Raw genomic sequence first — 27,106 nt, forward strand, 5'->3', positions numbered from 1 at the left:
TGGATCTGTCTAAATAAGTGGGGGAAATTTTCAACTCTCCGACTTCTCATTGGTCGGAATAAAAAAGTGGGAGGTAAATTTTCAACTCTCCAACCTATTATTGGTTAGCATGCACCTCCCCCGACTCTAGTTGATTGAAAACCGGTTTGTGGGCGGGGAAAGTGGTGGGGGGAGGAAAAGTGGTGGGGGGAAAATTTTCAACTCTCCAACTTACCCTACTGAAGCAAGTGTTGAATCTGATCAATTTTATCAACTTGATATTTTAAAATTTTTCTTTTTCTTTTTCAAAGGAAAATTCACAAAAATTAAATCTAACGAACCAACCAAAGCAACGAACAACAGAGTCTAATAGAGCAGTAAACCTCGTTGCACACTAGCCGGACCGGCTAACCGGACCCGGCTATCCGGATCCGGCTGGCTCTTTCACACGTAAATTAATTTTCGAACCGGTTTGGCCGATATTAGTCTCAGTTGCATTTTTATCACGACAAGAGATGAATCGTAGACGCATTGCAATTATGTGGCTTGGCTATTGTCGATGTCGCAATAAAAAAAAAACAAAAAATATGAAAAGGCTACAGTTTTGTTCCACTGGACAGGTCTGGATTCAAGCAGTGATATAACGAATGCTATATCTACTTTTAGCGAACAAACAATCGACATAGTTGCGTACAAATATTTGAAGCCGGTACACGGCAGCCGGGCTGGCAGTGGTGCGACCGGCTACAACCGTTACCACCGGTGGTAACGCTACAACCCGGCGGCCGTTCGCCGGATAGCTCCCTCCGTCACGTGTGAAAGCTGCCAAGACTCTGTACACCTTGCAGCCGGGTAACCGGATCCGGTTAGCCGGTTCCGACATGTGTGCAACGGGTGTCATGGCGACCGGCTACAACCCAGCAGACGTTCGCCGGATAGCTCGTTCCATCACGTGTGAAAGCTGCTATAAGACTCTGTACACCTTGCTGCCGGGTAACCGGATCCGGTTAGCCAGTTCCGGCATGTGTGCAACGGGTGTAAGTCCTCTTTCGAAGGACATGTGTCAATTTGACAATGCGTTTAATTTTCATGTGAATTTTTAAAGAAAAGAAAACAGACATTACTTATTCCCTAGCCCATTTACTATAACAGCGTTTAATGAGAACCCAATACCATAATTTTACAAACTACCCCGTTTTATAATTGTAATAAAAAGGACACATCTTTTTATTATAGTTATAAATTAACAGATACAAAAAAGGTATAATCAGAACAAAATTATAACATCAGATTATCGCTTTTAATAATTATTATAAAATAATTATATTATACAGGGTGTTAATGATAAGTTTTGCCAAACTTTAATGGCATATTCTATCGATGACAATAATCAAGTTTTGCAATATAAACATTTCAAAAAATTCGATAAAAAACGATACGGTACAAATATCTCCAATACCGTTAGAGATAGGTATAGGGAACCTATAACAGTTTGAAAGAGTTTTAAATTTCCTAACTTCCAAAGTAAAAATATACTAGGTGTCCCATTTATAATAACCAAGTTATTGCTGTTTAAAGTTGAGAGAAACATTGAGCATTTTTCTGAACACCCTGTACAATTCTAAGTGACGATAAATACAATAATTTATATTGTCAAGGATCAAAAATACACTTCAAAGCTGTTTCCTTAAAATTATTTTTTTATTGCTCATATTAAATTTCTACGCTAAGCCTGCATTTTCACTAAAATTGAAATATCTCACAAACAATAAGTCCTAGGTGTGCAGAACCTTTAGTAAAGTTCATCTATTTTTTTATGATGCTCGATGCAGGTTTCTATAATATTTGCTGTTTGGTCCCTAGCCAGCGAGGCGTTACTGGTGGTCCACACTGTATACAGGGTGTTTGGTAAATCGATGCATTCTTTGCAGGAGGCTATAGTACAAGTGATTTGTGATATATTTTCATAAATATACTTTATTCCGATAACGCTTAGTTTCCGATCTACAGGGTGTTAAAGTTTTAATTAAAAAATGCAGATTTATAAATATTGCGGAAACCGCTCAAAATATTTTAATGAAATTCTACAGGCTTTGACAGTTAACATGTTTCACGATAAAAATATAGTTTTTAGTTTCAGTGCGCGCAGGCACGTCTCTAAATATTGTTAAAGAAAAATATATATACACCATTGATTTTTCTTAAATTAAAAATTATTTTTGAATTCCCTGTTCAATTTGAAAGAGAAAAGGTATCTTGGCTGTTCTTCTTATATAAAAAAATTAAAATCGATTATCGCATAGCGTAATTCTGTTAGTAAGTAACAGCTATTATTAATTTTGTCAAACAAAAACAAAAACGAGTGCACAGCCAACTTGCTAATTTCTGTTTAGATAGTAAATAGTGAATCTAAAAACTGATAAAATTTTTTTAGACTGATGTTAACCGTGAGGAATAATAATTTTTTGTAATAAAATTGGTACAAAAAAAAGCTGAGTGCATAATTTCTACTATTTTTCAAATTATTGAAAACAGATTACGCCGTACAACATCGATTTTAATTTTTTTACTGGAAAACGGCGCGTTATAAGAAAAACAGTTGAGATACCTTTTATCTTCCAAATTGAACAAGGAATTCAAAAATAATTTTTATTTTAAGAAAAATCGGTGGAGTATAATTTTTTTCTTTAAAAATATCCCCAATGACGTACATGTGCGCACGCCACTGGCGAAACTAAAAACAATATTTTTATCGTATCACATGTATTGTTGTTAATTGTTAAAGCTTGTAAAATTTCATTAAAATATTCTGATCGGTTTCCAAAATATTTATAAATTTGCATTTTTTTATTAACACTTTATCACCCTGTAGCGTTTTTGGAATATGGTATATTAAAGGCTGGTTTTCATTTAGGGTACTGTGCTCCGATCATGTTCCGTTCATGTTGTCTCGTCTAGAATCTCAAACTTATATTTCGCCATATAATAGCATGGAAAATATCAATTCTCATTTTCACTTGAACTGTCCTGTTACAACTGTGCGCCTGCTGTGCGCTAACCGTTGGTTGCCAATTGCTCGAGGAAGCGATTCGCGACATGGGACCTGCCTGCGGTTAGAAGATAGATAGATCTAAATATTGAGTTGTTGTTTCTGAATATGTGGACGAAGCAATTCCAATAGGTCTCGAAATTTTGAATAACTCATTATGAAATACTTCACAAATTTGATAGGACCACCTATCAATCTGTAGAAAATTGTGTGAAATTCCTCTTCCTCACCTCTTGCCCGGTATAAGTGATGAATCCAGAATCTTTTCTTTCTCCTTTTCTGTTTTCGCTTGAGAAGAATGTAAGCAAAACATGTTACCACAACGTCTTCCTTGTCCTGATTCATTTCTTAAACTGGAACGTTGTAGTTTGACAACAGTGCCTGAACGTACAGTGAAAATGAACGCAATACGACACGACAGGTGCACAGTGAGAACACGGTATGAGCATGACGCCTCAAATGAAAACCAGCCTTAAGGAAATATGTCACAAATCACTTGCACTATAACCTCCTGCAAGGAATGTATCGACTTATCAAACACTCTGTATATTATACAGGGTGATTCATTAACAATGGGAAAATCGAAAGCTGAAGATACTACACGTGAAATGGTGACCATTGGCGCAAACATGCCTTATCCGAAAGTTGATAGTTTCGGAAATACAGGGTGTTGAAAGTTAAAATTTTAAATAGTTTTTTTGCGATTATTCTGAAAATATGTAGGTTAGAAACTTGAAAATTTGTGAAACTATATTTTTTTAGGCGACGAATAAGATGCGTGTTGTAATTTCAGCATTGCTCATAGAGGGCGCCACTTACGACCAATTTTACCGAAAATTTAGTTAATAACTTTTTACCGTATATATTTAACATGAAACTTGATTCAAAACCTGAAAGAGAAATCATTTTTCCATTAATTATGTATTCTTGTTTCATTTCGGTATCTCGATATTTTTTCGAGAAAAATCGGTTTAACGAACACTATGTTTTGATAATACGAGAAATTAAAAGCGAAAGAAACCAAGTGTTTGTTCGTGTTATTACAACAATTAACAATAAAACAAGTGAAATTCATAATAATGATTTAAAGTCTTACTCACTTTACTTTACACAACGTTTTCTGAGAGATCTTCGAGTTTGAAAAAAATGCTTCCACGGCTTGAAGAAGTTCCACTTTATTTAAGAAGAGACATGTGGTTCATGCACGACCGACGGAGCTCCACCGCCAGTGCGTGCATATTTAGATGCAATTTTTCCAAATCGCTGCATTGGCCATATAAGCATTTTTGCTTGGCCACCCAGAAGTCCGGACTTCAAACCTCTTGATTTTTCTATTTGGTCTCGAATGAAAGATATAGCTTACAAAGAATCTATTGGCTCGTGTGAAGAGTTGTGGTAAAGAATACAAATCGCTACTGCCAACGAAGTCAGACGCAATCCCAATATGTTGTTTCAAACTCGAAGATTTCTCAGAAAACGTGTAAAGTGTATGTGTCAGCGATACGTACGTATTTTATTTGTTTTATTGTTAATTGTTACACGAAGAAACATTTGGTTTGTTTCACTTTTAATTTTTCGTATTATCAAAACAACAAACAGTGTTTGTTAAATCGATTTTTCTCGAAAACGGATCGAGATACCGAAATGAATGAAGAATACATAATTACTGAAAAAAAAAATGATTGCTCTTTTAGGTTTTGCGCCAAATTTCATGTTAGACATACAGGGTAAAAAGTTATTAACTAAATTTTCTGTAAAATTGGTCGTAAGTGGCGCCCTCTATGAGCAATGCTGAAATTGTAACACGCGTCTTATTCATCGCCTAAAAAAATATAGTTTCACTAATTTACAAGTTCCTGACCTACATATTTTCAGAATAATCGCAAAAAACGATTTAATTTTAACTTTCAACGCCCTGTATTTGCGAAACTATCAACTTTGGGATAAGGCATGTTTGCGCCAATGGTCACCGCTTCACGTGTAGTAGCTTCAGCTTTCGATTTTCACATTGTTAGTGAATCACCCTATATACTATGGTATATTTATAAAAATATACCAAGATTAACAAACTGTTAATACCATAATTACTATAGATGTTTATCAATGTCAGCTTAAAATAAGTAATTTCTTAGGTCCTTAGCGGAAATGAATAGTATAAAGTAGTAAATTAGAATTTCTGAAAAATAACCTGATCTCGGTGATGTTGAGATGCCTACATGTTTTTATTAGATAGGTAGGTATTAAAAATGTGATTAGACAACTTTCACATACCTCATAAATCTCTCCTTCTGTACTGGTATATTTCCCAATATTTTAAAGGTAGGAAATGTATGATCTATGTTTAAAAAGAATAATCCCTGTGAATTATCCTCCTGTACTATACCTAGTGCTTTTTCAAATGTAAAAAAAATCATGTCATATTTCCTAGTTGTAGGTACACATTTTTTTTAACAAATTTGTGTTTAATTGAATTTATTTTACACTGAAAAATACGTTGACATGAGGAAAGTTATCAGAACAAATCAGAAAATTTAATCAGTTTTGTGCAATTTGATGTGATTATTGTTTTCTATCACACAACGATTCTTATTTAAGTATGTAACTTTGTTTACAATAAAGTAAATAATAAAAGATGGATGATTCATTAAATGTAGTTTATAAGAAAAGTTTCACTCATACCCTCAAATTCAAAAAATTGTTAGATACCAAAATATACTTATTATACAAAATTAGATGCACATAGAAGGTATTTTATTATTGTTAAAATGTTGTACAGAATCATATAAAAGGCTAATACATTCAAGATTTATCCGAAATAAACAAGAAATCCGATGAAACAAAAATGATAAATAATTCCACGAATAAATAAATAATCAGCTTAAACTAGGTACACACATATATTGAGAAGCTTAGCTACCTATACTTAACTCTCATGAAATCGTGTTGGGTACAACTGTACCCCACAATCGTTTATTGCTATATTTTTACTATAAATATGACGTCCGCTTTGTTTTGATTATTGTCTTCTCATTAACATAATAGAATTTTACATAAACTAATAAGTCACTGAAGTGGCCACTACCGCTTTGTCGTGACTAATACTACAATTAATTAAGTTTAATAGTTATAATAATATTAAAATTATACTTACTACATTAAATAAAAGTTATTCGAAATACATTTCGGAACGAAGAAAATAAAATCAAAGAAATTTTACTGATACTTATGTTTGATAAACTAATAAAACAAGTACAGTCACTGTTAATTCACAATGACCTTTTATTAAAAATTCATTACCAACACATGAGATCTAAACGTAGTTTGATAAATCTTGGTGGCAAAATATCGAAATAGCTATTCGTTACCTTACACTCTGAGGATGGCAGAACAATCGATACCGTATTGGATTACCTTAATCAAAATGATCATTTGCTTCGATATAAGATAAATAGTCACAATCTTTTACAAATATTCTAACTGTATAGTGTTAATTTAATCATTTTGAGAAACGAACGAAATTAAATAGTGAGTGCTATAACATTTGCTAATAATAAATTAACTGCAAAACTTATACTCCTTTAGTCGAACAGTTGTTATACAAAGTCCAGAGAATAATTTTCTTAATTCATTGTATAATTTTAATGACTATGACACTCAAAACATTTTTCTTATATCCTGTTGCTATTCAAAACAAAATAATTCCCTGTGAAATCATACCTTATTTTTGATGAGAAAAATTAATTTTACCAATGTCAACAAAAATCTTGCGAAAAAATAAAGACGTGTTCTATTGTCACAACCATCTTCTAATCGAAAAAGATTGCATATTTAATATTATTTTAGAGAACGAGGCCCACAGTAATCGTTCCATCGTATCTTTCAACCCAGAAAAGATGATATTTCTGCAATAATTACGAAGGTTCATAGAAAAGAACTTCAAATTGTAATTTACTTAATAACTATTCCTATCAAAATTATTCAGCTTCCATCATTAAATGTCTCCAAACTGGGAAGGCATAGAAATAAAATATTTGTTTTTGAAAGAAAACTTTCAATATTAGAAAATATCTAATATTATAAAAAAAACTTGCTTCTAAATATAATTTCTTGATTTGGTCTTCGATGCAGTGCTTAAATATAAAGAAATGATGTTTAATATATTTATTTGATACAGTAACAATCGCTAATCACACTTTATATTATCTTATCATTTAAGATACTTATGTATATCTAAACATTATAAGTATAAAAAAATATTGTTAAAACTGTGACGCCAATATAGTGTGCTCACGAGACAACTCCAACGAGATAGACGCCAATAATTATTAAATTCCATGAAAGTCTGTGTCACCAGTATGCGAAATACAGCGTGTTTTACTTTTCGTGGAGCCACTTCTGTATCTACCTTATTTAAAATTGAAACCCTTTCACATTTCAGCACTTCATAATTATTTCCAAAACGATTATTTTGATGTAATTAAATTTGATTTTAATCATAGACGTTTGGTCTTAAATTTGAAAAAAGGGCAGACCTTTTAAAAATTTTCGACGATTTTTTATATAAAAATTAATACTATATTCTAATTTAGCGTCCCCAGAAACCACCCTGTGCAAAATTTGATTGCAATATTTTTAAAAATGCTTAGGATATGACTACTCAAACTTTTCTACTTTGTAATAATTGTCAACTTCTTTCTAGTTTGTAGTAGTTAACTTCTAAACTAATAAAACTAGATATTATTCTCCTTTCATTTTTTGATCTGTATAAAGCTATTACATTTTTTTTTCAATATTTTTTATCCAGTTAGTAATAATAATTTAGCGTGGAATTATATCTGTCTGCCCCCAAGATTTTGACATCTATTGAAAATGTTTACAATAAAAGTAAATCACAAAAGGACAATAATTTAACAACATTAAATAATTCGATAATATTTTTCTAAGAAACTTCCTTTTTCTATGCATTTTTCAAACATTTTATTACTTTTCTTATCTTCAGCTTAATGTTAATTGTCACCTGTGATTCATTTTATTACATATAATACAAAACCCATGTGTACTCACTTTTTTCTTGACAGTGTCCAAAAATGGAGATATTTATTTAGCGCTTTAATGTTGTAATTGTAATAACAGGTACTCGTACAAAGAATTCTTTTACTTATTCAGAGCAAGTAATAATTTATATTAAAGTAAACATAATGATTAAAAAAGAAACACTTCTTTTCGGAAAGTAATGATTTTATATGCATGTTCTATTAAATAATGATAGACTTTCTGTTGTTATAACTTGGCATATAGTAAACAGAACAAAATCAACACACTTTAACCATGTTCAATGTAAAAGTTACCTTATTTTCTTTTATAAAAGGTTTAATTTGAAAAAATGGTATATTAACGAACTGTACACAATTTTTCTTTACAGCTGCTGCGGGTTTTCTGGGGCAAATGTCGCTGATCGTAAAAGTTCTAATGCCACTCACAAAATCCAAATGGAACATATATTTATCAGAACACTCATCTTTGCTTTTAACATACGTAACAGACCACCGCATCTCATTTTTTTTATTTTCATTCCATTCAATATACAGCTTAAAAACCTTGTTATCGTATTCAAAAAATCCTAGTGTATTTGTAGATGCGCTTGCATTTATTGACATTGGACATCCCAAATAGAAACTATATTTGTGATGTGATATAATATGTTGAAAAACTTCACTGTATTGCCCCTTCCATTTGCAACTTATAGTTGCTATACAAGCTATTTCATCCACAAATGATATAGAGCAGACCAATTCATGTTGTGTAATATTTTCCAAGTTTCCCGCAAAATTGCAGCCTTGATACTTGTATCTACAAGGATACGTAATAATTTCAGCAATTCTCTCTAAAGAATAATTTCTAGTATCGCCAAATTGTCTGGAACATAGAGGACATTTTGACAATTTCGCTTTGCATTTTCCACATAAGCTATGCCCTGTGGGGCACATGTAAATAGGTGGTCTCATATAATCGGCACAGACTAGACATTCTATTTCAGAAAGCAGTTTGTTATTACCCATTTCAGAGTTTTTTGACTTTAGTTCATCATCAAACTTAAATACGCACGTAATTTTAGATCCCAAAACATGTTTTAGAGCACCAGTATTTATTTTTTCTGTTTCGTAAAAAGGAGGAAATTTTGAAGCGTATTTAACTGTCACGAATTTATCCAAGCTTATTGTACTAGAACTTGATTTACTACTTAAAATGAGCTTCAGCGCTTTAGAAACGGGCCCCTTGAAACTGGAAATACGAAAATATATGTCCTCATTATCACTTGCCATTATTTGAATAATGAATAGCTGATCTTTCCACATAAATAACTTATTTTCACAAGAGTTTTCAGTATTAAATTGTGGTAAAAGGCACTGATTTTGTTTCAGTATTAGATGCTGATGTTTATTCTCAAAATGACACGTTATTTCGTCACTCCTAATCTTATTTGCACATTCGATTGCAGGACAAATAATTCTTTGATATTCGCAACGGATTTCATGGTCTAACACTTTTCCCCAAGGTGACTGGAAGGTACACCCACAGATATCGTTTATACATGGAAAAAACATAAACTTGGCTAGATCTTCAAAAAAGTAGGCTCTATTCTCCACAGGATCGACAGTTTGTGTGACACATCTCCCACATACTGGATTATTTGAACGAATAATAATCGGTGGTACAGAAAGATAGTTGTTGCACTTTGTACATTTTGTGTTGCATATATATTCATGAGAGACAAATACTCTTGACAGCATCTGAAAAAAAAAATAATTTGCTGAAAGGTGGAAAGATATAGTGAAACAAAATTTAATTTTCCCGTAGCTATTTCTTTGTAAAAGGGTTAATTTCAATTTTTCTATTTTTATTTGATTATTTTGCCACCTGTGAAGAAATGAAGGAATGCAATTCAGTTGACCCTTGCGCCAAAATGATCAGGAACTAGTAGTTTTTTTTACTGAAGAAAAAAAAGATCACTTCACTTCGTTGCCAAATAAATAGATGAAAACCGAATTTATTACAGCAGAAGTAGGTAGGTACTACAAATAACAGTCACAAAAAAATTTTTCATGTAGGTACTTTTTAACAAAATATGATACCCACACAAGACGATGGAACCATGAAAAATGCTCCATCACGTCAAGATTTTACCAAACCTCAAAAAAATAGCTGAAGATCAGTAGAAATCCAGATTTTTTCTTAAATTAGTTAAGATTTTCAAATTAAAGGCGTGTTCATAGAGTCAAAATAAAAACGTTTTATTCCTGCACTTTTTTCTCTAAAATACCTCCTTGTAGAGCTACAACCATTTTTAACCAATTAATACTGATGGCACACGACAATATCGATCAATTTTACTTTAATTCTAACCGATCTGACAGCGGAGATATCAAATATTTGTTTTGTCAGTTGCATTTCTCTTTAAATCCGAGCTTAGGAATATGTGATTAGTGATTTTCTATTAAGAAGAAAAAGGAAAAAATAACATACAGGAACAGATGCTTCAACAAGTTGCAAGTAGCAAATATGACACCTATCGCATATGTGATAGGCTTCGAGCACATTTTGTGTGCTAAGTGCTTAAAAGACTATGTACCCTACTTTATATAGAATATCTTTTATTTTCTTCCACTTTAGCCTTAGTTACAGTACTTGTCCATGAAATCGACGCAAAATATTAGAAACAAAAATTCAATTCAAAGCACTGAAAGGAAATAATTGTATGAAACTGGAAATAAAAATGCTTTCTTTCAAATGAAGCATGGACTTAGAACATACATGAAACTGATGTTTCAGATTATGGCTCATAAAGGTACGCTAAAAACTGGAATTTTCAAATGACAAAGAGTCGCATTTGTTTCTATTTTCTGCACATGTTTTCTAGTAGTTTAAATAGTAACTACTTACCTTTAGAGAGAAGTATTAGGCTGAACAGTTGTAGGTCTCTGAAAAAAAAAAAAACGATAAATAAATAAATGAAAACAACATTTTGCTTTTTGTATCTCAAACACCATGATATGATATTGAGCCGCTATACCCGCCGCCACGTTATGACGCTACGTGGAGAGTATACAGGGTGATTCACAACTTATGAAAAAAAAAAAATTGGGAATAGATGTGTCGTGAAAAATGGAGACAATATCGTAAAAAATTTTTTGCAAAATCCTTCTAGTTTCGGAGAAAAAAATGATTGAAGTTGTAATATTTTCAACCCTTACATCGCTGGGCTACTGTAGTCTCTAGCGTCATTCGCGTTGTGCCCTGCGCGCAATGCGCTTTCTTTCCACGTGACCCCAAGCGATTCCGAATACTGAATTCCGATTTTACTATTAACGTTTTTGCGATAGTGTTTACATTAGTTTTTCGAATGTCAAAAATGGTTTACGTATATAGCAACTCGGAGTTGATGGATATCGTTTTAATTTATTATATTTGGGTTATGGTGAAGCAAGACAACATTTCTATTAACTCGTAGAAACTGGGTAAGACCTGCCCAAATGTGTTGTAACAACAGGTATATCAAATTAATTTATTAATTAAAACCACCAATTAATTTTATTAATTAATAAATAATAACAATAGCAGCAAATGCAGTTGACTTTTCTGATATAAAATAATAAATTTTATTTATTTCTTTCTTTGGGAAACAAATTCTTTCAATTTTTTGTCCGTTCATTTCTTATTAAACTTTGCTTTGCCTTGGACCAAATTTTTTTTTGTTTTTTTTACAAAATTGTATTTGTAAGAGTCCTCTTTACATTCAAAAAAATTGTTTAGATGTCCCGTTGCATATATCTTCAAAAAGTATGATCCTATAATTCCATAAAAGGAAACTGCACACCAAACACTTATTTATTTTTAATATTGTCGCCTAGATGGTATTCTAAAATGGGGATTCTCGACACCCTGATATCACAAATGATGAGGCAGCAATGTTATTTGTCGAAAACGTCTGAAAACATAATCTGTTGACGGAAATTTCGTATTTCATTCCTCCAACCTACAGACAAATAGAACTAGCACAGTGGTAGCATCTTCATCGTCATAGTTTTTCTTCAACCTCGGTATTTTGAACAGTCCTGTTCATAAAAATGTTTGAAGTATTTTATGTAAAGACAACTGAGCATATGCACATCTGGATATTTTTCATTGAATTCTTGTACTAGTTGGCGATAAATGTTGCCACCCTTACAGTAGTACTGTGAACAATTATTGTTTTTTATTCTAAAAGAAGTACATTGACACAACAAGCAATTAATTAAAGTCATTTTCGTCACATATTACTATTTGAAATAAAGTGAAATAACTTCAAGAATTAAACGATTATTATTTTAAATCACAAGGTTTTCTATAAAAAATAGCTCTTTCCGATAATAGAGGAACAGAGTTTTCACTCATATCAATTAAATCCGTCTACAAATCTTTTAATAAACAATGAATACCAATTTTGCCATAACTTTTTTCATACTATTACACATAAAAATAGCAACAATTACAGTTCCTCCAGATTCCTGACTTTCTTCAACCATCGACATAATTTTTTGTAAATAATCAATGTTGATCAACTTTGCCACACATGGAAATTATTTTATATTTTAAAATTCCGAACAACTTTTCCTAGTGACATTTTCATATTTCTTTAACTTCATTTTAAATAGAAGCAAAACTTTTTACCAAGTGTACTTTTTTCCGTAGAATATAAAATAAAAATGTTTATCTTTTTAAACTATAAAAATATATACTATAAAAATGTTTTTGAACGGCGATAACTCGGCGACGAATCATCGTACACAGCTTTTCAATAGCTCAAATTAAAGAGGATGAGTCAAAGTAAAAAAGCTAATAGGTGGGATTGAAAAAATTATTTTGAAGGGGAAACAAAAACTTTCAAAACTTTTTCCGTTGGATTTATTATTATTAAAGATGGTCAGCGATAAACATTTTTGACTTTCAGATCCTGAAACTACAAACTTTTTTTCTATCCCTAAATTTTTGTGTCTAATTTATTTAGCTGTTGTAACCTATATTTTGTTGCGCTGATTTCATTATATTACTAAATTTTTATTATTGAAACAATTTGAAAATTTCGATTTCATATTAAGATTTGATATAAATTTATCCTTATTAAGTATTTATTTTATCCAACAGTTATCCAGAAGCTCTGCAAAATTTTAAATAACAATAGAGGTTGAACGAAAGATAGGTTTAGGGCTGTGAGCAAAAAAGTTTTCGAAATTAATAAAATCTTGTTCATTTTAGAGCACTATATTTGTAGTTGGGAATTTTACATTGTCCTCTGCTGCACCTTATTTTTAAAGTATTTTTATTTTCTTTTTAGGAAATACCAAATCTCTCTAGAAATTGATTCCGAAGCAGTACGTTTGAGAATTAATTTATTCATTAGTGATGATATTTAGAAGAAATTAGCTACTATTCCACAAATAAACTATAAGGATTTTTTGTTTCATGCCAAGTTAAAATTACTTACTCGTACCACTGTAGGGTCATAAAGATTCTGATATTTCTTGTTCATTTTGAAATCTAATCAACAGGAGCTGCAGAAGTCCAGTCCCGTTATCCTCCACAGTTCTCTCTCTGCTAGAAACATAAATTAGTAGTATTGCTAGTTAACTGTTAGATTATTACCTTAAGATTCTCTATGGGTAATTTTGTTTAAAACCCTAATTAATATTTTTGCTAAAGTTTTGGTCGCTCTAAATCTAAAAGATTTGTTTCATTAAATTTTAAATTTATATATTTGTAGATTCGAAAACAAATTACCCTCTGGACTAGAAATTGGAAACTTTGTGGCGACATCAAATAAATAAACAGTAGTAATCTATATTATGCTAGTATACATGTACACTCGACGCAAGATAAAGGTTTCCAATCTGAATCGTATTTTGTTTGAAATATGACGGCTTAACCGCTTGTCTATATGGGGCGTTCCCATTAAACTCGTGTGGCAATATTTTACCGTCACATCTGACATTTTACGAGTTTTGTACAAAAATGCTTTCCTGGTAGATTGGCATTTTTAAAATGGGACTAATCGGCAAACTCTTATAGCAGACCCCGTATGCATTTTTTATTATCTTGTTTCTATTAAAAGAGTTGCATTTACATTACAATAGAAAAATCGATTCATCCTAGTTAATAAATCTTGCAAAACGTCTACTACCTACTTACGAATAGTTAGACTGGATTGAATGGATTTAAGAAAATTAAAAATTTTATTATTTTTTTTAATTTTAAAAACCCTGCAGCTCGAAAACGGCGGCCTTAAGAGCCTAAGTGGGTGTAACAAAATTTACTTAATTTTAGCCACAGAATGGGCCTCTGGTTTTTCTCTGTACGCCATTAATGAACACTGTATAGGTGCCCGCAATGAAATCAGTTGAAGTTTCTCACAAAAGTTGTAAAGCATACAATTCTACATAAAAATGGCCTCTTGACTTTTTCTTGTACTATTAAAATTAACAGAGTTAGGGAGGCTGGAAGTTAAGGGAAGATATCAGAAATTTAAAAAAATCATAACAAGCAGAAAAATGAATGAATTTTGTATTTTTTTTCAATCTACTCTAAATAATGTAACATTTCTTTTCAGAGAAATAGTATAATTTCAAATTTTTAATCGCTAATTTTAATGATGTAACAAAACTAAAACAATTTTTTTCTATACTATTAGATTGATTATTGAAAATAATGAAAAGTTGCGTTCGAATTTTTTTTTAAGTTTGTTTTTTAGACAGATACAAATTTATTTGCCTTTTTATATTTTGAATTGTATTTAGCTCCTACGACATTGCCAGGACAAAGATAAAAAATCACGTTCGCTTTGTCGCACTCATGGTACCGAAGTTGTGGACAACTCGTATGCTTATGACAAAGATAGATTATTTCTTCGCTATTATCAATGCGCGTGCGTCAGTAAACGTGTGTTTCTTTAAATTATTGTATGCTCAATATCCATTGTTAATCTCAAAAAGGTAAATACATATTAATAAGGACTAATATTTTTTCTTTTAGCATAAACGGATTTAAACGGATGCAAACTAACCCTCATGTTCAACCCCCAAAAATAATATTTCCGTGATAACTCGGATTCTAATCAATATTTTGGAATGAAATGAAATGGAAATTACTTCTTATAAAAAAACATTTATGGGCTTATGTAATGCGTCAGTTGAATGAACAGTATGACGATATCCCACAAAATAAAGATACGCTATGGGAACGTATACAAAATATTTGGAACGCTATAGACGTGAATTATATACGACGCCTTGTTATATCTATGCCAAACAGATTACAAGCCGTTATTGATTCGGATGGTGGTTGGACACTATGGTTGGACATATTAGACCGTTTTCCATTGTTTATAAAATGATGTCAAAATAAGTAAATAAATTCATAACATTATGGGCCTGGAAATACTTCCTTTCTGATTGATGTAAAATTTAAAAAAATACTGTTCTTCTAAATATTTCGAAAACGATTTAAGATATTACACTTAGCTTTGGTGTATAGTACAGTGGCAGTGTAATATCTTGAATCGTTTTCGAGATATTTAGAAAAAAACGGATTTTAAATTTCTTTCGACATCTATCTCAGAAAGGAAACATTTCCGGACCCATAATGTCATGAACTTATTTACTTAGTTTCACTTCCAGAACAAGTCCTTAAAATATTTCCTTTTCCTCCCGAAATTGTATAAGTTATAATAAAACTGTAATTTACAATATTTTTTTATTTTGTTGCCTTCATGACCTACCTACCTACTTTCTGCAGAATATGACACAAATTCTTATTTCAAAATATTAATTTTCTCAGGGACAAGAAAAATAATGTGGCAAGACAAAATAATTTCAAAACCTGTGTACTCTTCTCTTTTTATAATGCATATACTTCAGGCCTGCAATTTTTTGTTATGTGTCGTTACACACGTGCATATACAAAAAATATATGACACGCCCCTAATTATTGATGCCAAAATTCCTATTAATAGTCCACCGGCTCGCCCCTTAGAAAGTTGTACGCATTTTAGGTTAGGTTTGAAACCTTTATCTTGCGTCGAGTGTACAAGTTATTGTATGATGATGCGTGTGATTAGGTACTAAAATGTGAAGTAATTGATGTTCGCCACCATTACTTAAAAATAGCACCTATTAAAAACTTCGACTATTTTAGATATACGCATCTGTGACCTCGGTAAATTTTGAACAGTCATTTTCGTTTTTGAAATGGATATTTACCAATCGCCGGACACTGCCTCTTTCTGGTTCATACTATTATGCAGATACTAACATATACAGAGTGTAAGAAGTTTGACTACCATTACTCCAGCATGAGATAGAGTAATTATAAATGAACAAAAAAGTTGTATATTACAGGGGCGTAAGATTAACAATTTTTAGAATACAGCGAGTAAGAATATTAGGGAGTACATATTGAAAATAATTTGGATAGCTACTTACCAAAAAGTAGAATTCAGTAATTTTAAACGCACAATTACAAAACAAACTACAACATATGCTCAAAATGTCCACCACCATTTTCAATGCACTCGCTGGAAAACACCTCAGGAAAAGGAAATAGTGGTACGCAAAAAACACTCCCCCACGGTCGAATTCCATATACCAAATGAATTATGAATTAGTGGACACCTTAGTACCTCGTGTTATTATAATCGCCGCGCCGTTGTCACATTGTTCGATATGAATTTTATCGAATTTTAAATTTATTACAACGCTAATTGTTATTTAGAATTATGCTTAAGGAAGTTAAAAAAGTGATAAACATTATATTTTATGGTATTCTATGCACACTGTTATGTTAATATTTCTTAATTAATCAAGATGGAGATTTAGGTATTTTTTTTTTCTCGGAAATGGTCGAGTGTAGGACCCATATCAGTTTTTTGTTTATTTTAATGTATTCTATCGTCTGTTAAAATTAAGTCAGTCAATCTTCTAACACAGTGTATGTATATTCTTATAATGTAAAAGGTGCAGTTATAAGAAGTCAACGGTTGTGTCACTTTTTTTTTACTAAACCAATTATCGATTTCAGTAGTATCAATTAGAATTATTATGTATGTTATAAGGCTAATTAGGCACTTAAAAAATTTTTTTCTCGATTAGGAAGCGATTTACGATGTTCACATGAACTGTTAAAGTTAGTAGATTTAAAAGGTGAACACCCTGTATAGTGATGCGTATTTTATGTTTGTCTGCTTTTTCAATGTGAGATTTTTGGTACATCAGTACATTATAAATAAGTAAAGATTTTTAAGTTATTTAATTACAAAATATGATTGAGCCAATACAAATAATAAAAGTAAATATGTATTTGTAATTAAAACTATTATTTGCTCTTATTTTGAATTAACTCATTACCTAATAAATTTACATGTCAAAATTGAATAGTAATTCTGTTACGAAAGCTTTTTTGATTAATTGTTCATTTTTTGTTAAAATTTGTACTTAATTGTCAAATTTTTATATTTTCAACCGAATTACTAATTTTAATAAAAATTAGGAATATTTTCGGACTAATTATTAATTTTTGATAAAAATTGCTAATATTTCCTATCTAACTACTAATGTCCATAAAAAATTAATATTTTCTGCCCAATTACTAATTTTCGCATAAAATTAACAATATTTTTGGGGCTAATTGCTAATTATAGTAAATGGTTGGTAATTTTATTTTGATGTTATTAATTTTCGGAAAAAATTAACAATTTTTTTGGTTAATTACTTATTGTAGTAAACAAAAATAGCATTAGGTAACTTTTGTTAATTACCAAATTTTCAAACAAATTTGTAAAATTTTTTCACGAATTTTTAATTTTTCAAAAAATTAGATAATAAATGGATATAGTAAATGTGTTTTCGTTGATCACTGGCTGTAGACAGAGGAACCAATATGCATTTGAATTTTACACACGAATGGAACAATAATTATTAAATTTGTTAACGTTTCATGGACAATAGTCTAGACATTTTCAATACTTCTATAGCCCATATTAAAAGAATTTTCTATTCTCACAATTGAGTTATCGGTTTTCAATTTCTTTTTTATTTTTGTATTACTTAGGTATGTTGTTATGATGATTTTTAGATATATTAATTCTTATGTGACTTTACCGTTTAGCTATTTTTTTATTGATTAACTGACTTGTTTCTGATTAAGGTTTGTACTTTTTGGTAATTTTTATTTTTATTTTTACTTATTTTAAATGTTTATGCTTCTTGTGTTAATGTGTATTTATTGTAGCTGTAATATTCATCCTGTAATTGGGTTTCTAAAGTTGGGTGAATTAAGTAAAATAAATAAATAAATATATAAATAAATAACACGATCAAGATGCGGAAACTATAATTTTAGAAATTTAGCGCTAAAGATATCAAGGATAACTAAATATGTTAGAAAACGTAACAGCTAATTACAAATGAATTATCTAGTAAAATTATCTATTAAAGGGCCGGCTCAACTTTTCTATATGGAAATTGTGGTGTAATCAATATTTGAATGCTTCTGGTACTGAAAATTCATGTTAAAGGTTTACCAAAATTTGTATCATCAAGGCTCATCAAGGATAAAAGTGGGTACATCGATTGTTTAAGTATTTATTTTATAAGAGCTAATGCTAATCAGCAGTTTCTTGATTTATTCAAGTACTTATAGATATGTGCATGCTAGCGCAACTTATAATCTATAGATTAGCACAGACAAAAATGGCATGATAATTCAATATCTAAGTGTATTTATTATGAGAATAGCACTCAATTTAGATAACATCTCGAACTGTAAGATAAGACGGTTGGATTTTTCCCATTGCCTTGTGGAAAAATGTTTCTCACTTAAAAATATTAGCCTTTTATTATGTTTATTGTGCACCAAGTTTGAACAAAAATATATTATTTGCTTAGATAATAGAGAATATAAAATTATTTTTTAAACGTTCAATATATGTATCATATACCGTTATACAGGGCGTTAATGAACTTATGTCAAAAATTTAAAGGGGTGAAAAAGGAGAAAAAACTGAGTTAATTGATGTCACAAATTTGTATCCGAAGTCTAAGGTCATAGAGAAAAAAGCTAATTATAAATATATTGAAAACTGTTTTGGAACTGCTGAAATACATGTATTTTATCGCAGCAAGTACAAAAAAATCTGCTTTTTACGAATTTGTAGGTTTCTTATGATACCAGACTGTATTTAAAAGTCAATTTGTAATACATTGTTCTAGTGATTGCTGGCTGTTTTTCGAGAGTACATTTAATAGCCGTATTTCCAAGTTTTCTTTTGAAAATGGAGCATTTATTTAGCAATCGCGAATATTAAGATATGCTTATAATTTATGGCGAAGCAAACTAAAATGCCCACAGAGCTTGTCAAGTGTACTATGCAAGATATCCTGAACGACGTGACCCCCCACCGTAAACATTTGTTGCTGTAGCGCAAAGAGTTTTGGACACCGGTGAAGTACAACGCGTCGAGATCGCGACGCGATGGTGGCCCAGGGCGACCACAAAGAATCTTAAATGTGAGGAGATAATTTTAGATCTCGCCGAAGAAGATCCGCATCGTAGCACCACAAATATCATACAGAAAGTAAATATTTCGCATCATGTTATGTGGCGGACATTACGAGAAGCTCAGTTGTACCCATTTCATATTCAACGTGTTCAAGAGCTTACTCCTGAGGATTTTCCACTACGCCAGGAACATGCAATTTACAGCGCAAATATTTATGGACTATCGAAAATCCACACAGGAAATACGTCGCGATGCCTTTCAGCAATAGTTTTCAGTGAACATGTGGGCCGGTATCGTTAATGACACTTTAATAGGTCCTTTTGAATTACCTAGACGCTTAGACAGTGCTTCATATCCAGATTTTTTGCAAAATGGCTTGCCGGAGTTATTGGAAGACGTGCCATTAAATGCACGACTTTCTAAACATTATTTTTCCCGATCGCTGGACCTCACTCCTTTAGACTTCTTTTTGTGGGGATATATGAAAAGTATTATGTATTCCACGCAATACGACATCGTATTGCCGAAGCATTCGAGAGGACGTGGCAATGTTCCAACGCGTGCGAGCGAATTGGATACGTCACGCTGAAGCTTGTGTGTAAGCAAATAGTGGGTATATCGAACATCTTCTATGAAAATCAGCAGTTCTCAAAAGGTGGTTCCTTGCAATGTTGAGGTAAGTCAGATCTTAAAATTACATTTTACTCAACACAAATCCGTGTATTTAGGGGAAGAAAGGGCAGATTCAACCAGTTTGGGTTAAAGTATGCATATTGGCGACAAATTTAAATATTTTTATTGCATGACCACTTGACAATAAATTTTGTAGTATTGTATATGACCACAGCACAGAAAACTATTTAACTATAACTTTTAATATGACAAATTAAAATAAGAAAAAATATCAGCATTTGGTTGAATCTGCCCCTTAGTTGGGGCACTTTCAACCATTTGCATATTAAATTAAAAATAAATTTTACATGGAATAATTTATATTTTAAATAATTTATATTTTTATAACTGCATTTTAAAATATATATAAAAAAATTAGCTGATGTTATACAAAGAAAAATTAGCTTTAAAAGACAGCAATGAAGATGTCCTAGCAGTTTTTGCTGAATTAGGTTCAGGTAATTTCATAATCATATGCTAGTATGCGAATCTGTTTGTATGTCAACCCATAGTTCATATCAGAACATGTTTTAATGTAGTTTACTAATTCAGCTTCTTGTGTAGCAGTAAATACCTGACATACAGTATATTTACTGGAAAAACTGGGTGTTTCATTGTCTGCACAGCTTTCTCTGTCAGAATCATCATCATATAATTTAGGGAGCTCTTCTGTTGAATATTTTTGTTTGATCTTATCAATTCTTGAGTGTAAGGTAACCCTTTTTAAATTAAAATTTCTTGCGGCTTCTCTTTCTGACAATCTCCTACATATAACTTTTCTAATGGCATTTTTCATGTTATGTTCATTAATGTTTGCCCTATCGGTTTTACATTTATAATTTCTCATCATCTGGAAAGAGTATTTAATTACTTTAGTATCAATACGGTGGATGAATCATTGTGGGACACATTCAACCACTGGTTAATTGTGCCCCACATGTAACTGGTTGAATGTGCCCCATGTCGCACATAGCAAAATATTATGTCTTGTTATTAGTATTGTTTCCTTTCAAGTAAAACCGTAACCTAACTTTACTTTAGAAAGGTATTTCAGTATAAATGTTATATATAACACATAGGAAACATGAACATTATAACCAGAAAAAATAAAAACTCTAATCAGAAATATTTACCCTGGACACATAAAATATGAAAATTATTTTTTTCACGTTAAAACTATATCACTTTCAACACCCACAAAACACTGATGCTAAGCTGCCGTTAAAACAAGTGTGACAGAATTTTTACGAGCTCCAAATTCAAATAATAGATAAATTATAATGAGTGGTTGAATGTACCCCCTGGTTGAATGTGGGGCTCTTCCCCTAGCTCATTTTGACATAACGGACATGTGGCAAAAATATTTGACATAAGTTCATTAATACCCTGTATTTATTAAACAGATCCTAAATTGTTGAATTAAATATACTATACCTAAAGATATTTTATAATAATTTTATCCTATTATGTATATGTAGAGATCTTTCTTTTAACTTTAAGTCTTCTATAAAGGGACAATTTTATGTTTCGCAGGAACTGGTGATCTGAACCCTGTGTACTTTTTCTTATGATGGAGGAAGTAAGTAATCGAATAAGCTCTCAAATGCATAAATTAAAAAAAGAGTCCACTTCATGTAGAATGAGATGGAAATGCAGGCAGCAGATTTCCCACTCCACTTCCTTGCCGCTGCGCACCTTGCCTTCAAAGTTCAAATGAATTTTGATTTGTCTGTATATTGTGTAGGGGTCATTAAAAAAAATCAAAATATTGTGTAAACTGTCACAAATATAAGATCTGTAGGGGAAAAAAGAGGATTTCAAAAAAGACAGATATAGTAGTGCCCCATTATAAAAAAACAAGAGTTTGGTTTATATCTCCTAAACTCATTATTTATAAAAAAAAATACGACAGATAAGATGTTTAGAATATGTGTATATACATTATACATATGGCACACTTTTTCTAAATTATCTCTCGTACTATTGAAAATAAATCTTTTACCATTTCAACGTAAGAACACATTCTACACACCTGTGTAAGAAATATACAATATTTTAAGAAATTGAAATAATTTCTGGTGAAACCGAAAGTGATAATATTAAAAATTAAAGTACTAAAAATAAGTTTAGGTAGCCTTGTTCCTATAAATGACACTCATGTTTTGCAATTTTCTCATTCTCTACACTGGTACATAGAATTTGCTACTTACCACTTACTATCTTTTAATATTGTACAGGATCAAGTTTCAAACACTTCTTTTATAAAAAATAACACAAATTATTTAAATATATGAATATAATATATAAATTAATTTAGCTTAGCTAAATAGACTTACGTTAAAACACGCTTCCAAACTCACAACAGCAGTGTTTTTGCTACTACGCCTTATGTGATAATGTCTGATATTTTATACACTTAGCTGTCTGTAATGCCCCGAATTATATGCCAGTATTTATTTACTAACTTCGCATATTCCATAATATGAGATTAGAATTTATCGTGTAACGAATTTCTAAGATAAGCCACATTGTTTTTCTTCAAGATAATATTTATTTTTTATATGATCAATATAACCGTAATAAAATTCATATCTCTAAGGTTGAAATCACCTTATTTAAAACTAAAAATAAACAACAGGCCGTTCGTTCATTCATCGTATCATCGCCATATACGACACAAATTTCCAGAGAGCAGCTTGAGGGGCTTTAGAGTTTTCCCTGTCTCGATTAAAAACAAAAAGAAGCAAGTGCTGAAAATGATCAATTTTATCAACTTGACATTTTCAAATTTTTCTTTTTCTTTTCTCAATCGAAAATTCACAAAAATTAAGTCTAACGAAGCAATCAACAAAAAAGTCTGATAGAGCAGTAAGTCCCTTTCGAATGATATGTGTCAATTTGAAAATGCGTTTAATTTCCATGTGAATTTTTAAATTTGAAAAAAAAACGGACATTAGTTATTTCCTAGCCCATTATAACAGCGTTTAATGAGAACCCAATAAATAATTTTACAAATTCCTTAAAAACTGAGACCCGTTTGTAACTATAATAAAAAGGACATATCTTTTCATTATAAATAGTTATAAATTAACAGAAACAAGGTATAATCAGAACAAAATTATATACCTACATCAAATTATCACTTTTAATAATTATTTTATAAATATATCAAGATTAACAAACTGCAATTTGCATCACCACTATATATGTAAATGATGTGAATAAGCTCAAATCAAAGTCTGAATATTTATGAATGTTTAGTTTCCGTGACTGCATTCTTCACTGATTTGTACTGCTGTACCACACCTGCGAGTAGTATTGTACTCTTGTAGAATACTTTCTCGAGGGACCAGAAATAGTCCGGGGCTGATTTACGATAATATTAGTCGACTATAGCAGCAAAGTTTACAGAATATTTATTCTGTAAACTTTAATAGCGGGTATACAGGGTCGGAAAGTCCCCATGGTATATCGACCGTTACGTGAGAGCGATAAAGTAAGTCATAGAAATCCGTGCGATAGAGAAGGATGGCTATAATGAAGGCGTCTCATAGTCAGCGCCCGTTTCGCCCTTCCACAAACAAGATCCACTTTCACTTGTAATTCAGCGACCGGTGGTCATCTTTGTTTTCGTCATTTGGCTTTTCTTTAGTAGACTTATACAATTCCGACTCCAGTTTTCCGATATGTTAATACAATCCGTTAACAGAGGGCAAAGTATACTTAAATAACAACTAAATGAACTTTAAATGGAGCTGAGCACTATACTCCATTTGAATAACTTCTCAGTAGGGGAAACAAGGTCACTAGATTTACAAACAGAGGTATCTACTAGCTACCGTAAAAAGTTTTCTTTGTTACGCGTTGTGCTGCCCTCTGTTAACGGATTGTATTAACATATCGGAATACCGAAGTCGCAACTGTATAAGTAGTGACATCTATTAAAGAAAAGGCAAACGACGAGAACAAAGATGACCACCGGTTGCTGAATTACAAGTGGAAGTGGATCTTATTTGTGGAAGGGTGAAACGGGCGGTGACTATAAGACGCCTTCATTATAGCCATCCTTCTCTATCGCACGGATTTCTATGACTTTATCGCACTCACGTAACGGCCGATGAACCATGGGGACTTTCCGAGCCTGTATAAGTTTCGGTCTTCGACTGTAGCAGGTATAGGTGAGACACTTACACGAATGTCGTAGTTACAAAAACGTTGTAGATGCATTCAATTCTCAAAATATTGTTAAAAACAAAGTATACAAACAATTTCAACTTTGGTACTATTAATTTTTTTTACATTTTTCAACACGGGGGTAGCCCTCAAAATGCCACGGGCTCTTGGACTAAAACAAGCTATAGTATTTGTTTCAATAATTATTATATTTAACCACTTATATACATAGAGTATTTACAAACAATTTTTAAGGAAGACAAGCGTGTGCTCTCGACGTTAAATGTGGAGTAACTCGTTCTCGCAGCAAAAATACAGGGTGTCCCACGGTGACGAGACATTGGGTATATTTCAGGGACTACTTCGATTTTAATTTTGAAAATATGAGCAATAGTGTTTTCGGGCATACTCTTCTTAACTAAAATAATGGTGTCCACCTAAAGCTTCCTGTTATACCGGAAGTTGACGTCATCTTCGTTATTTTAAATGGGACGCCCTGTATATTATTGCAATTTTGGATTCTACGTCAATTTTTAGGTGAACTTTCATAAAGGTTTCATATTCTTAAAGATTGGACATATTTAATTTTTTTTCAAAAAAAAAAATAAAGCACTGCCTAATTCAAAAAGATGTATATTATACAATAGTAACGTTAGATCGATAAGATCTGTAGGGGACATAATTAAAACTCTAAGCTTTCCTGCCATAATTTCAAAATGACTTAATTTCATACAGGGTGGTAAAAAATTCATGCCGAATTTAGTCAACTTTGTACATTTTTGCGCAACTTAATGAACAATTTTGTTCTCTTTCGAATGGTGTAATGGTTCCCTATACTCTTCCTATCTCTTCTGGTTTTATGATTTTGCGTAAAAACTCTGGATCTTCTTGCATTTCCGAGATGAAGTGCAGGTACAAAATTGAAGTTAGATGGATGCTGACCATTAGTTTTCAAAATCTTTTGGATGGAGGTTTTTGAAATGCCTAAATTCAGCAGCACGAACTAATGATTCAGGATAAACACGAAAATATGCCAAAACATTGACGATGTTTCATCTGAAGTTATCGGCTTTGGCAAAATTCTATGTGCAGACCATGTTCTGATTGGTTTCTTAAAATTCTCATTAAATACCCTGCAATAATAATAAATTTAGAATGTCAGCATTTGAATAAACGTTAACATTTTCCATTCTTTAACTATAAATAATACTCATATGAACATTCACTGCATGTGTTAAATTGACAACTATAAACTGGTGAGAGATTAGGTGCTTGTTTTGAAGTTCCACGAAAAATAGTAAATAAAACCAGAAGAGATAGGTATAGGGAACCGTTATACCATTTAAAAGAGAAAATGTTGCGCAAAAATATACAATAAATTAAGGTGATTTAAAAGTTGACTAAATTCGGAATTAAATGTTTACCACCCTGTATGAAATTAAGTCATTTTGAAATTATGGCAGGGAAGTTTAGAGTTTTAATTATGTTCCCTATAAATTTTATCACTCTAACTTTATTGTTGTAAAACACACATCTTTTTGAAACAGTTAACTTTAAGAATAGGAAACCTTTATGAAAGTTCTCCTAAAAATTGACATAGAGTCCAAAATTGCAATAATATACAGGCTGTTCCATTTAAAATAACGAACGTGACGTCAACTTCCGGTATAACCGGAAGCGTTAGGTGGACGCCATTATTTTAGTTGAGAAGGGCATGCCCGAAAACACTATTGCCCAAATTTTCAAAATTAGAATCGAAGTAGTCTCTGAAATATGTCTAATGTCAACGACACCTTGTATTTATTGCTATGAAAAGTTTGTTACCTGCTTACTAGAATTTATCTTAAAATATATATTATTAAGTTATATACTACTTTAATTTACAATTAATGTCTTCGGATTGCGGGAAAACCCTAATACCTACAGGTAACCTTAACAGGTTGAGATACCTACCTGTTTTTATTAGGAAGGTATTAAAAATGTGATTAGAGAACTTTTACGTACCTGGTAAATCTCTGGTTCTGTACTGGTATATTTCCCGATAGATGGGAGATATACAGGGTGTTACAAAATTCGCGGACACGGACTGTGGGATCATATTAAGCTAGATAAGGTGATAAAAAAAGTGTCTTTATGATTTTTCAATCAGACCAGTATTTTTCGAGATATAGCTGTATCAAATATCCAAAAATAATAAAAATATTTATTTATAAATTTCAATTTTCAATTATTAGATAAACAATTACGACAAACGAGTTACAACAATTGTTCAAAATTTCCACCGTCTGCTGTTAAACATACTTAAGCACATTGTGCTACTGTTCTAATGGAGTTGCTTATCACCTCTTCTGTTATTTGCTGTATTGATTGAAATAGGCGGTTCTGCAATTCGTTCAAATTTGCTACTGGTGTACTGTACACCAACGTTTTTAAGAAGCCCCAAAATAAAAAATCACATGGCGTTAGGTCTGGAGAACGAAGTAGCCAAGCAAATGGACCGCCTCTGCCAAGCCAACCGCACTGCTTCACTTGTACGATTATTTGAAGCTCCGAGAGCCATCAGCATATCATACTATTCACGATTTGAATAATTGTGGCCTACTATTTTGCAGTTCGTATTGACAGGTACTTTTACTGTACTCTAACGA

The 27,106-nt window shown here is 31.7% G+C and overlaps 2 protein-coding genes across 5 annotated transcripts; both read right to left on the reverse strand.

Annotated features, from left to right (window-relative positions):
- Window positions 1-5,757: 5,757 nt before the first annotated feature.
- On the reverse strand, window positions 5,758-22,706 carry LOC108914355. Of its 4 annotated transcripts, XM_018720164.2 has the most exons (4): window positions 22,622-22,679; window positions 13,551-13,660; window positions 10,970-11,007; window positions 5,758-9,819 (listed from the first exon to the last, which is right to left on the reverse strand). In XM_018720164.2, the coding sequence occupies exon 4, from the start codon at window positions 9,817-9,819 to the stop codon at window positions 8,341-8,343; it is 1,479 nt and encodes a 492-aa protein (XP_018575680.1). In that variant the 5' UTR covers window positions 10,970-11,007; window positions 13,551-13,660; window positions 22,622-22,679; the 3' UTR covers window positions 5,758-8,340. The 4 variants fall into 4 exon arrangements, with proteins under 4 accessions (XP_018575680.1, XP_018575678.1, XP_018575677.1 ...); XM_018720162.2 differs by lacking the exon at window positions 10,970-11,007 and having other exon boundaries at window positions 13,551-13,657; window positions 22,622-22,706; XM_018720161.2 differs by lacking the exon at window positions 10,970-11,007 and having other exon boundaries at window positions 22,622-22,680.
- Window positions 20,640-26,502, reverse strand: LOC108914356. The gene is made up of 2 exons (XM_018720166.1): window positions 26,463-26,502; window positions 20,640-21,135 (listed from the first exon to the last, which is right to left on the reverse strand). The coding sequence occupies exon 2, from the start codon at window positions 21,133-21,135 to the stop codon at window positions 20,740-20,742; it is 396 nt and encodes a 131-aa protein (XP_018575682.1). The 5' UTR covers window positions 26,463-26,502; the 3' UTR covers window positions 20,640-20,739.
- Window positions 26,503-27,106: the final 604 nt, after the last annotated feature.

Source organism: Anoplophora glabripennis, unplaced genomic scaffold (genome assembly GCF_000390285.2).
Source record: "Anoplophora glabripennis isolate ALB-LARVAE unplaced genomic scaffold, Agla_2.0 scaffold758, whole genome shotgun sequence".
Taxonomy (NCBI): domain Eukaryota; kingdom Metazoa; phylum Arthropoda; class Insecta; order Coleoptera; family Cerambycidae; genus Anoplophora; species Anoplophora glabripennis.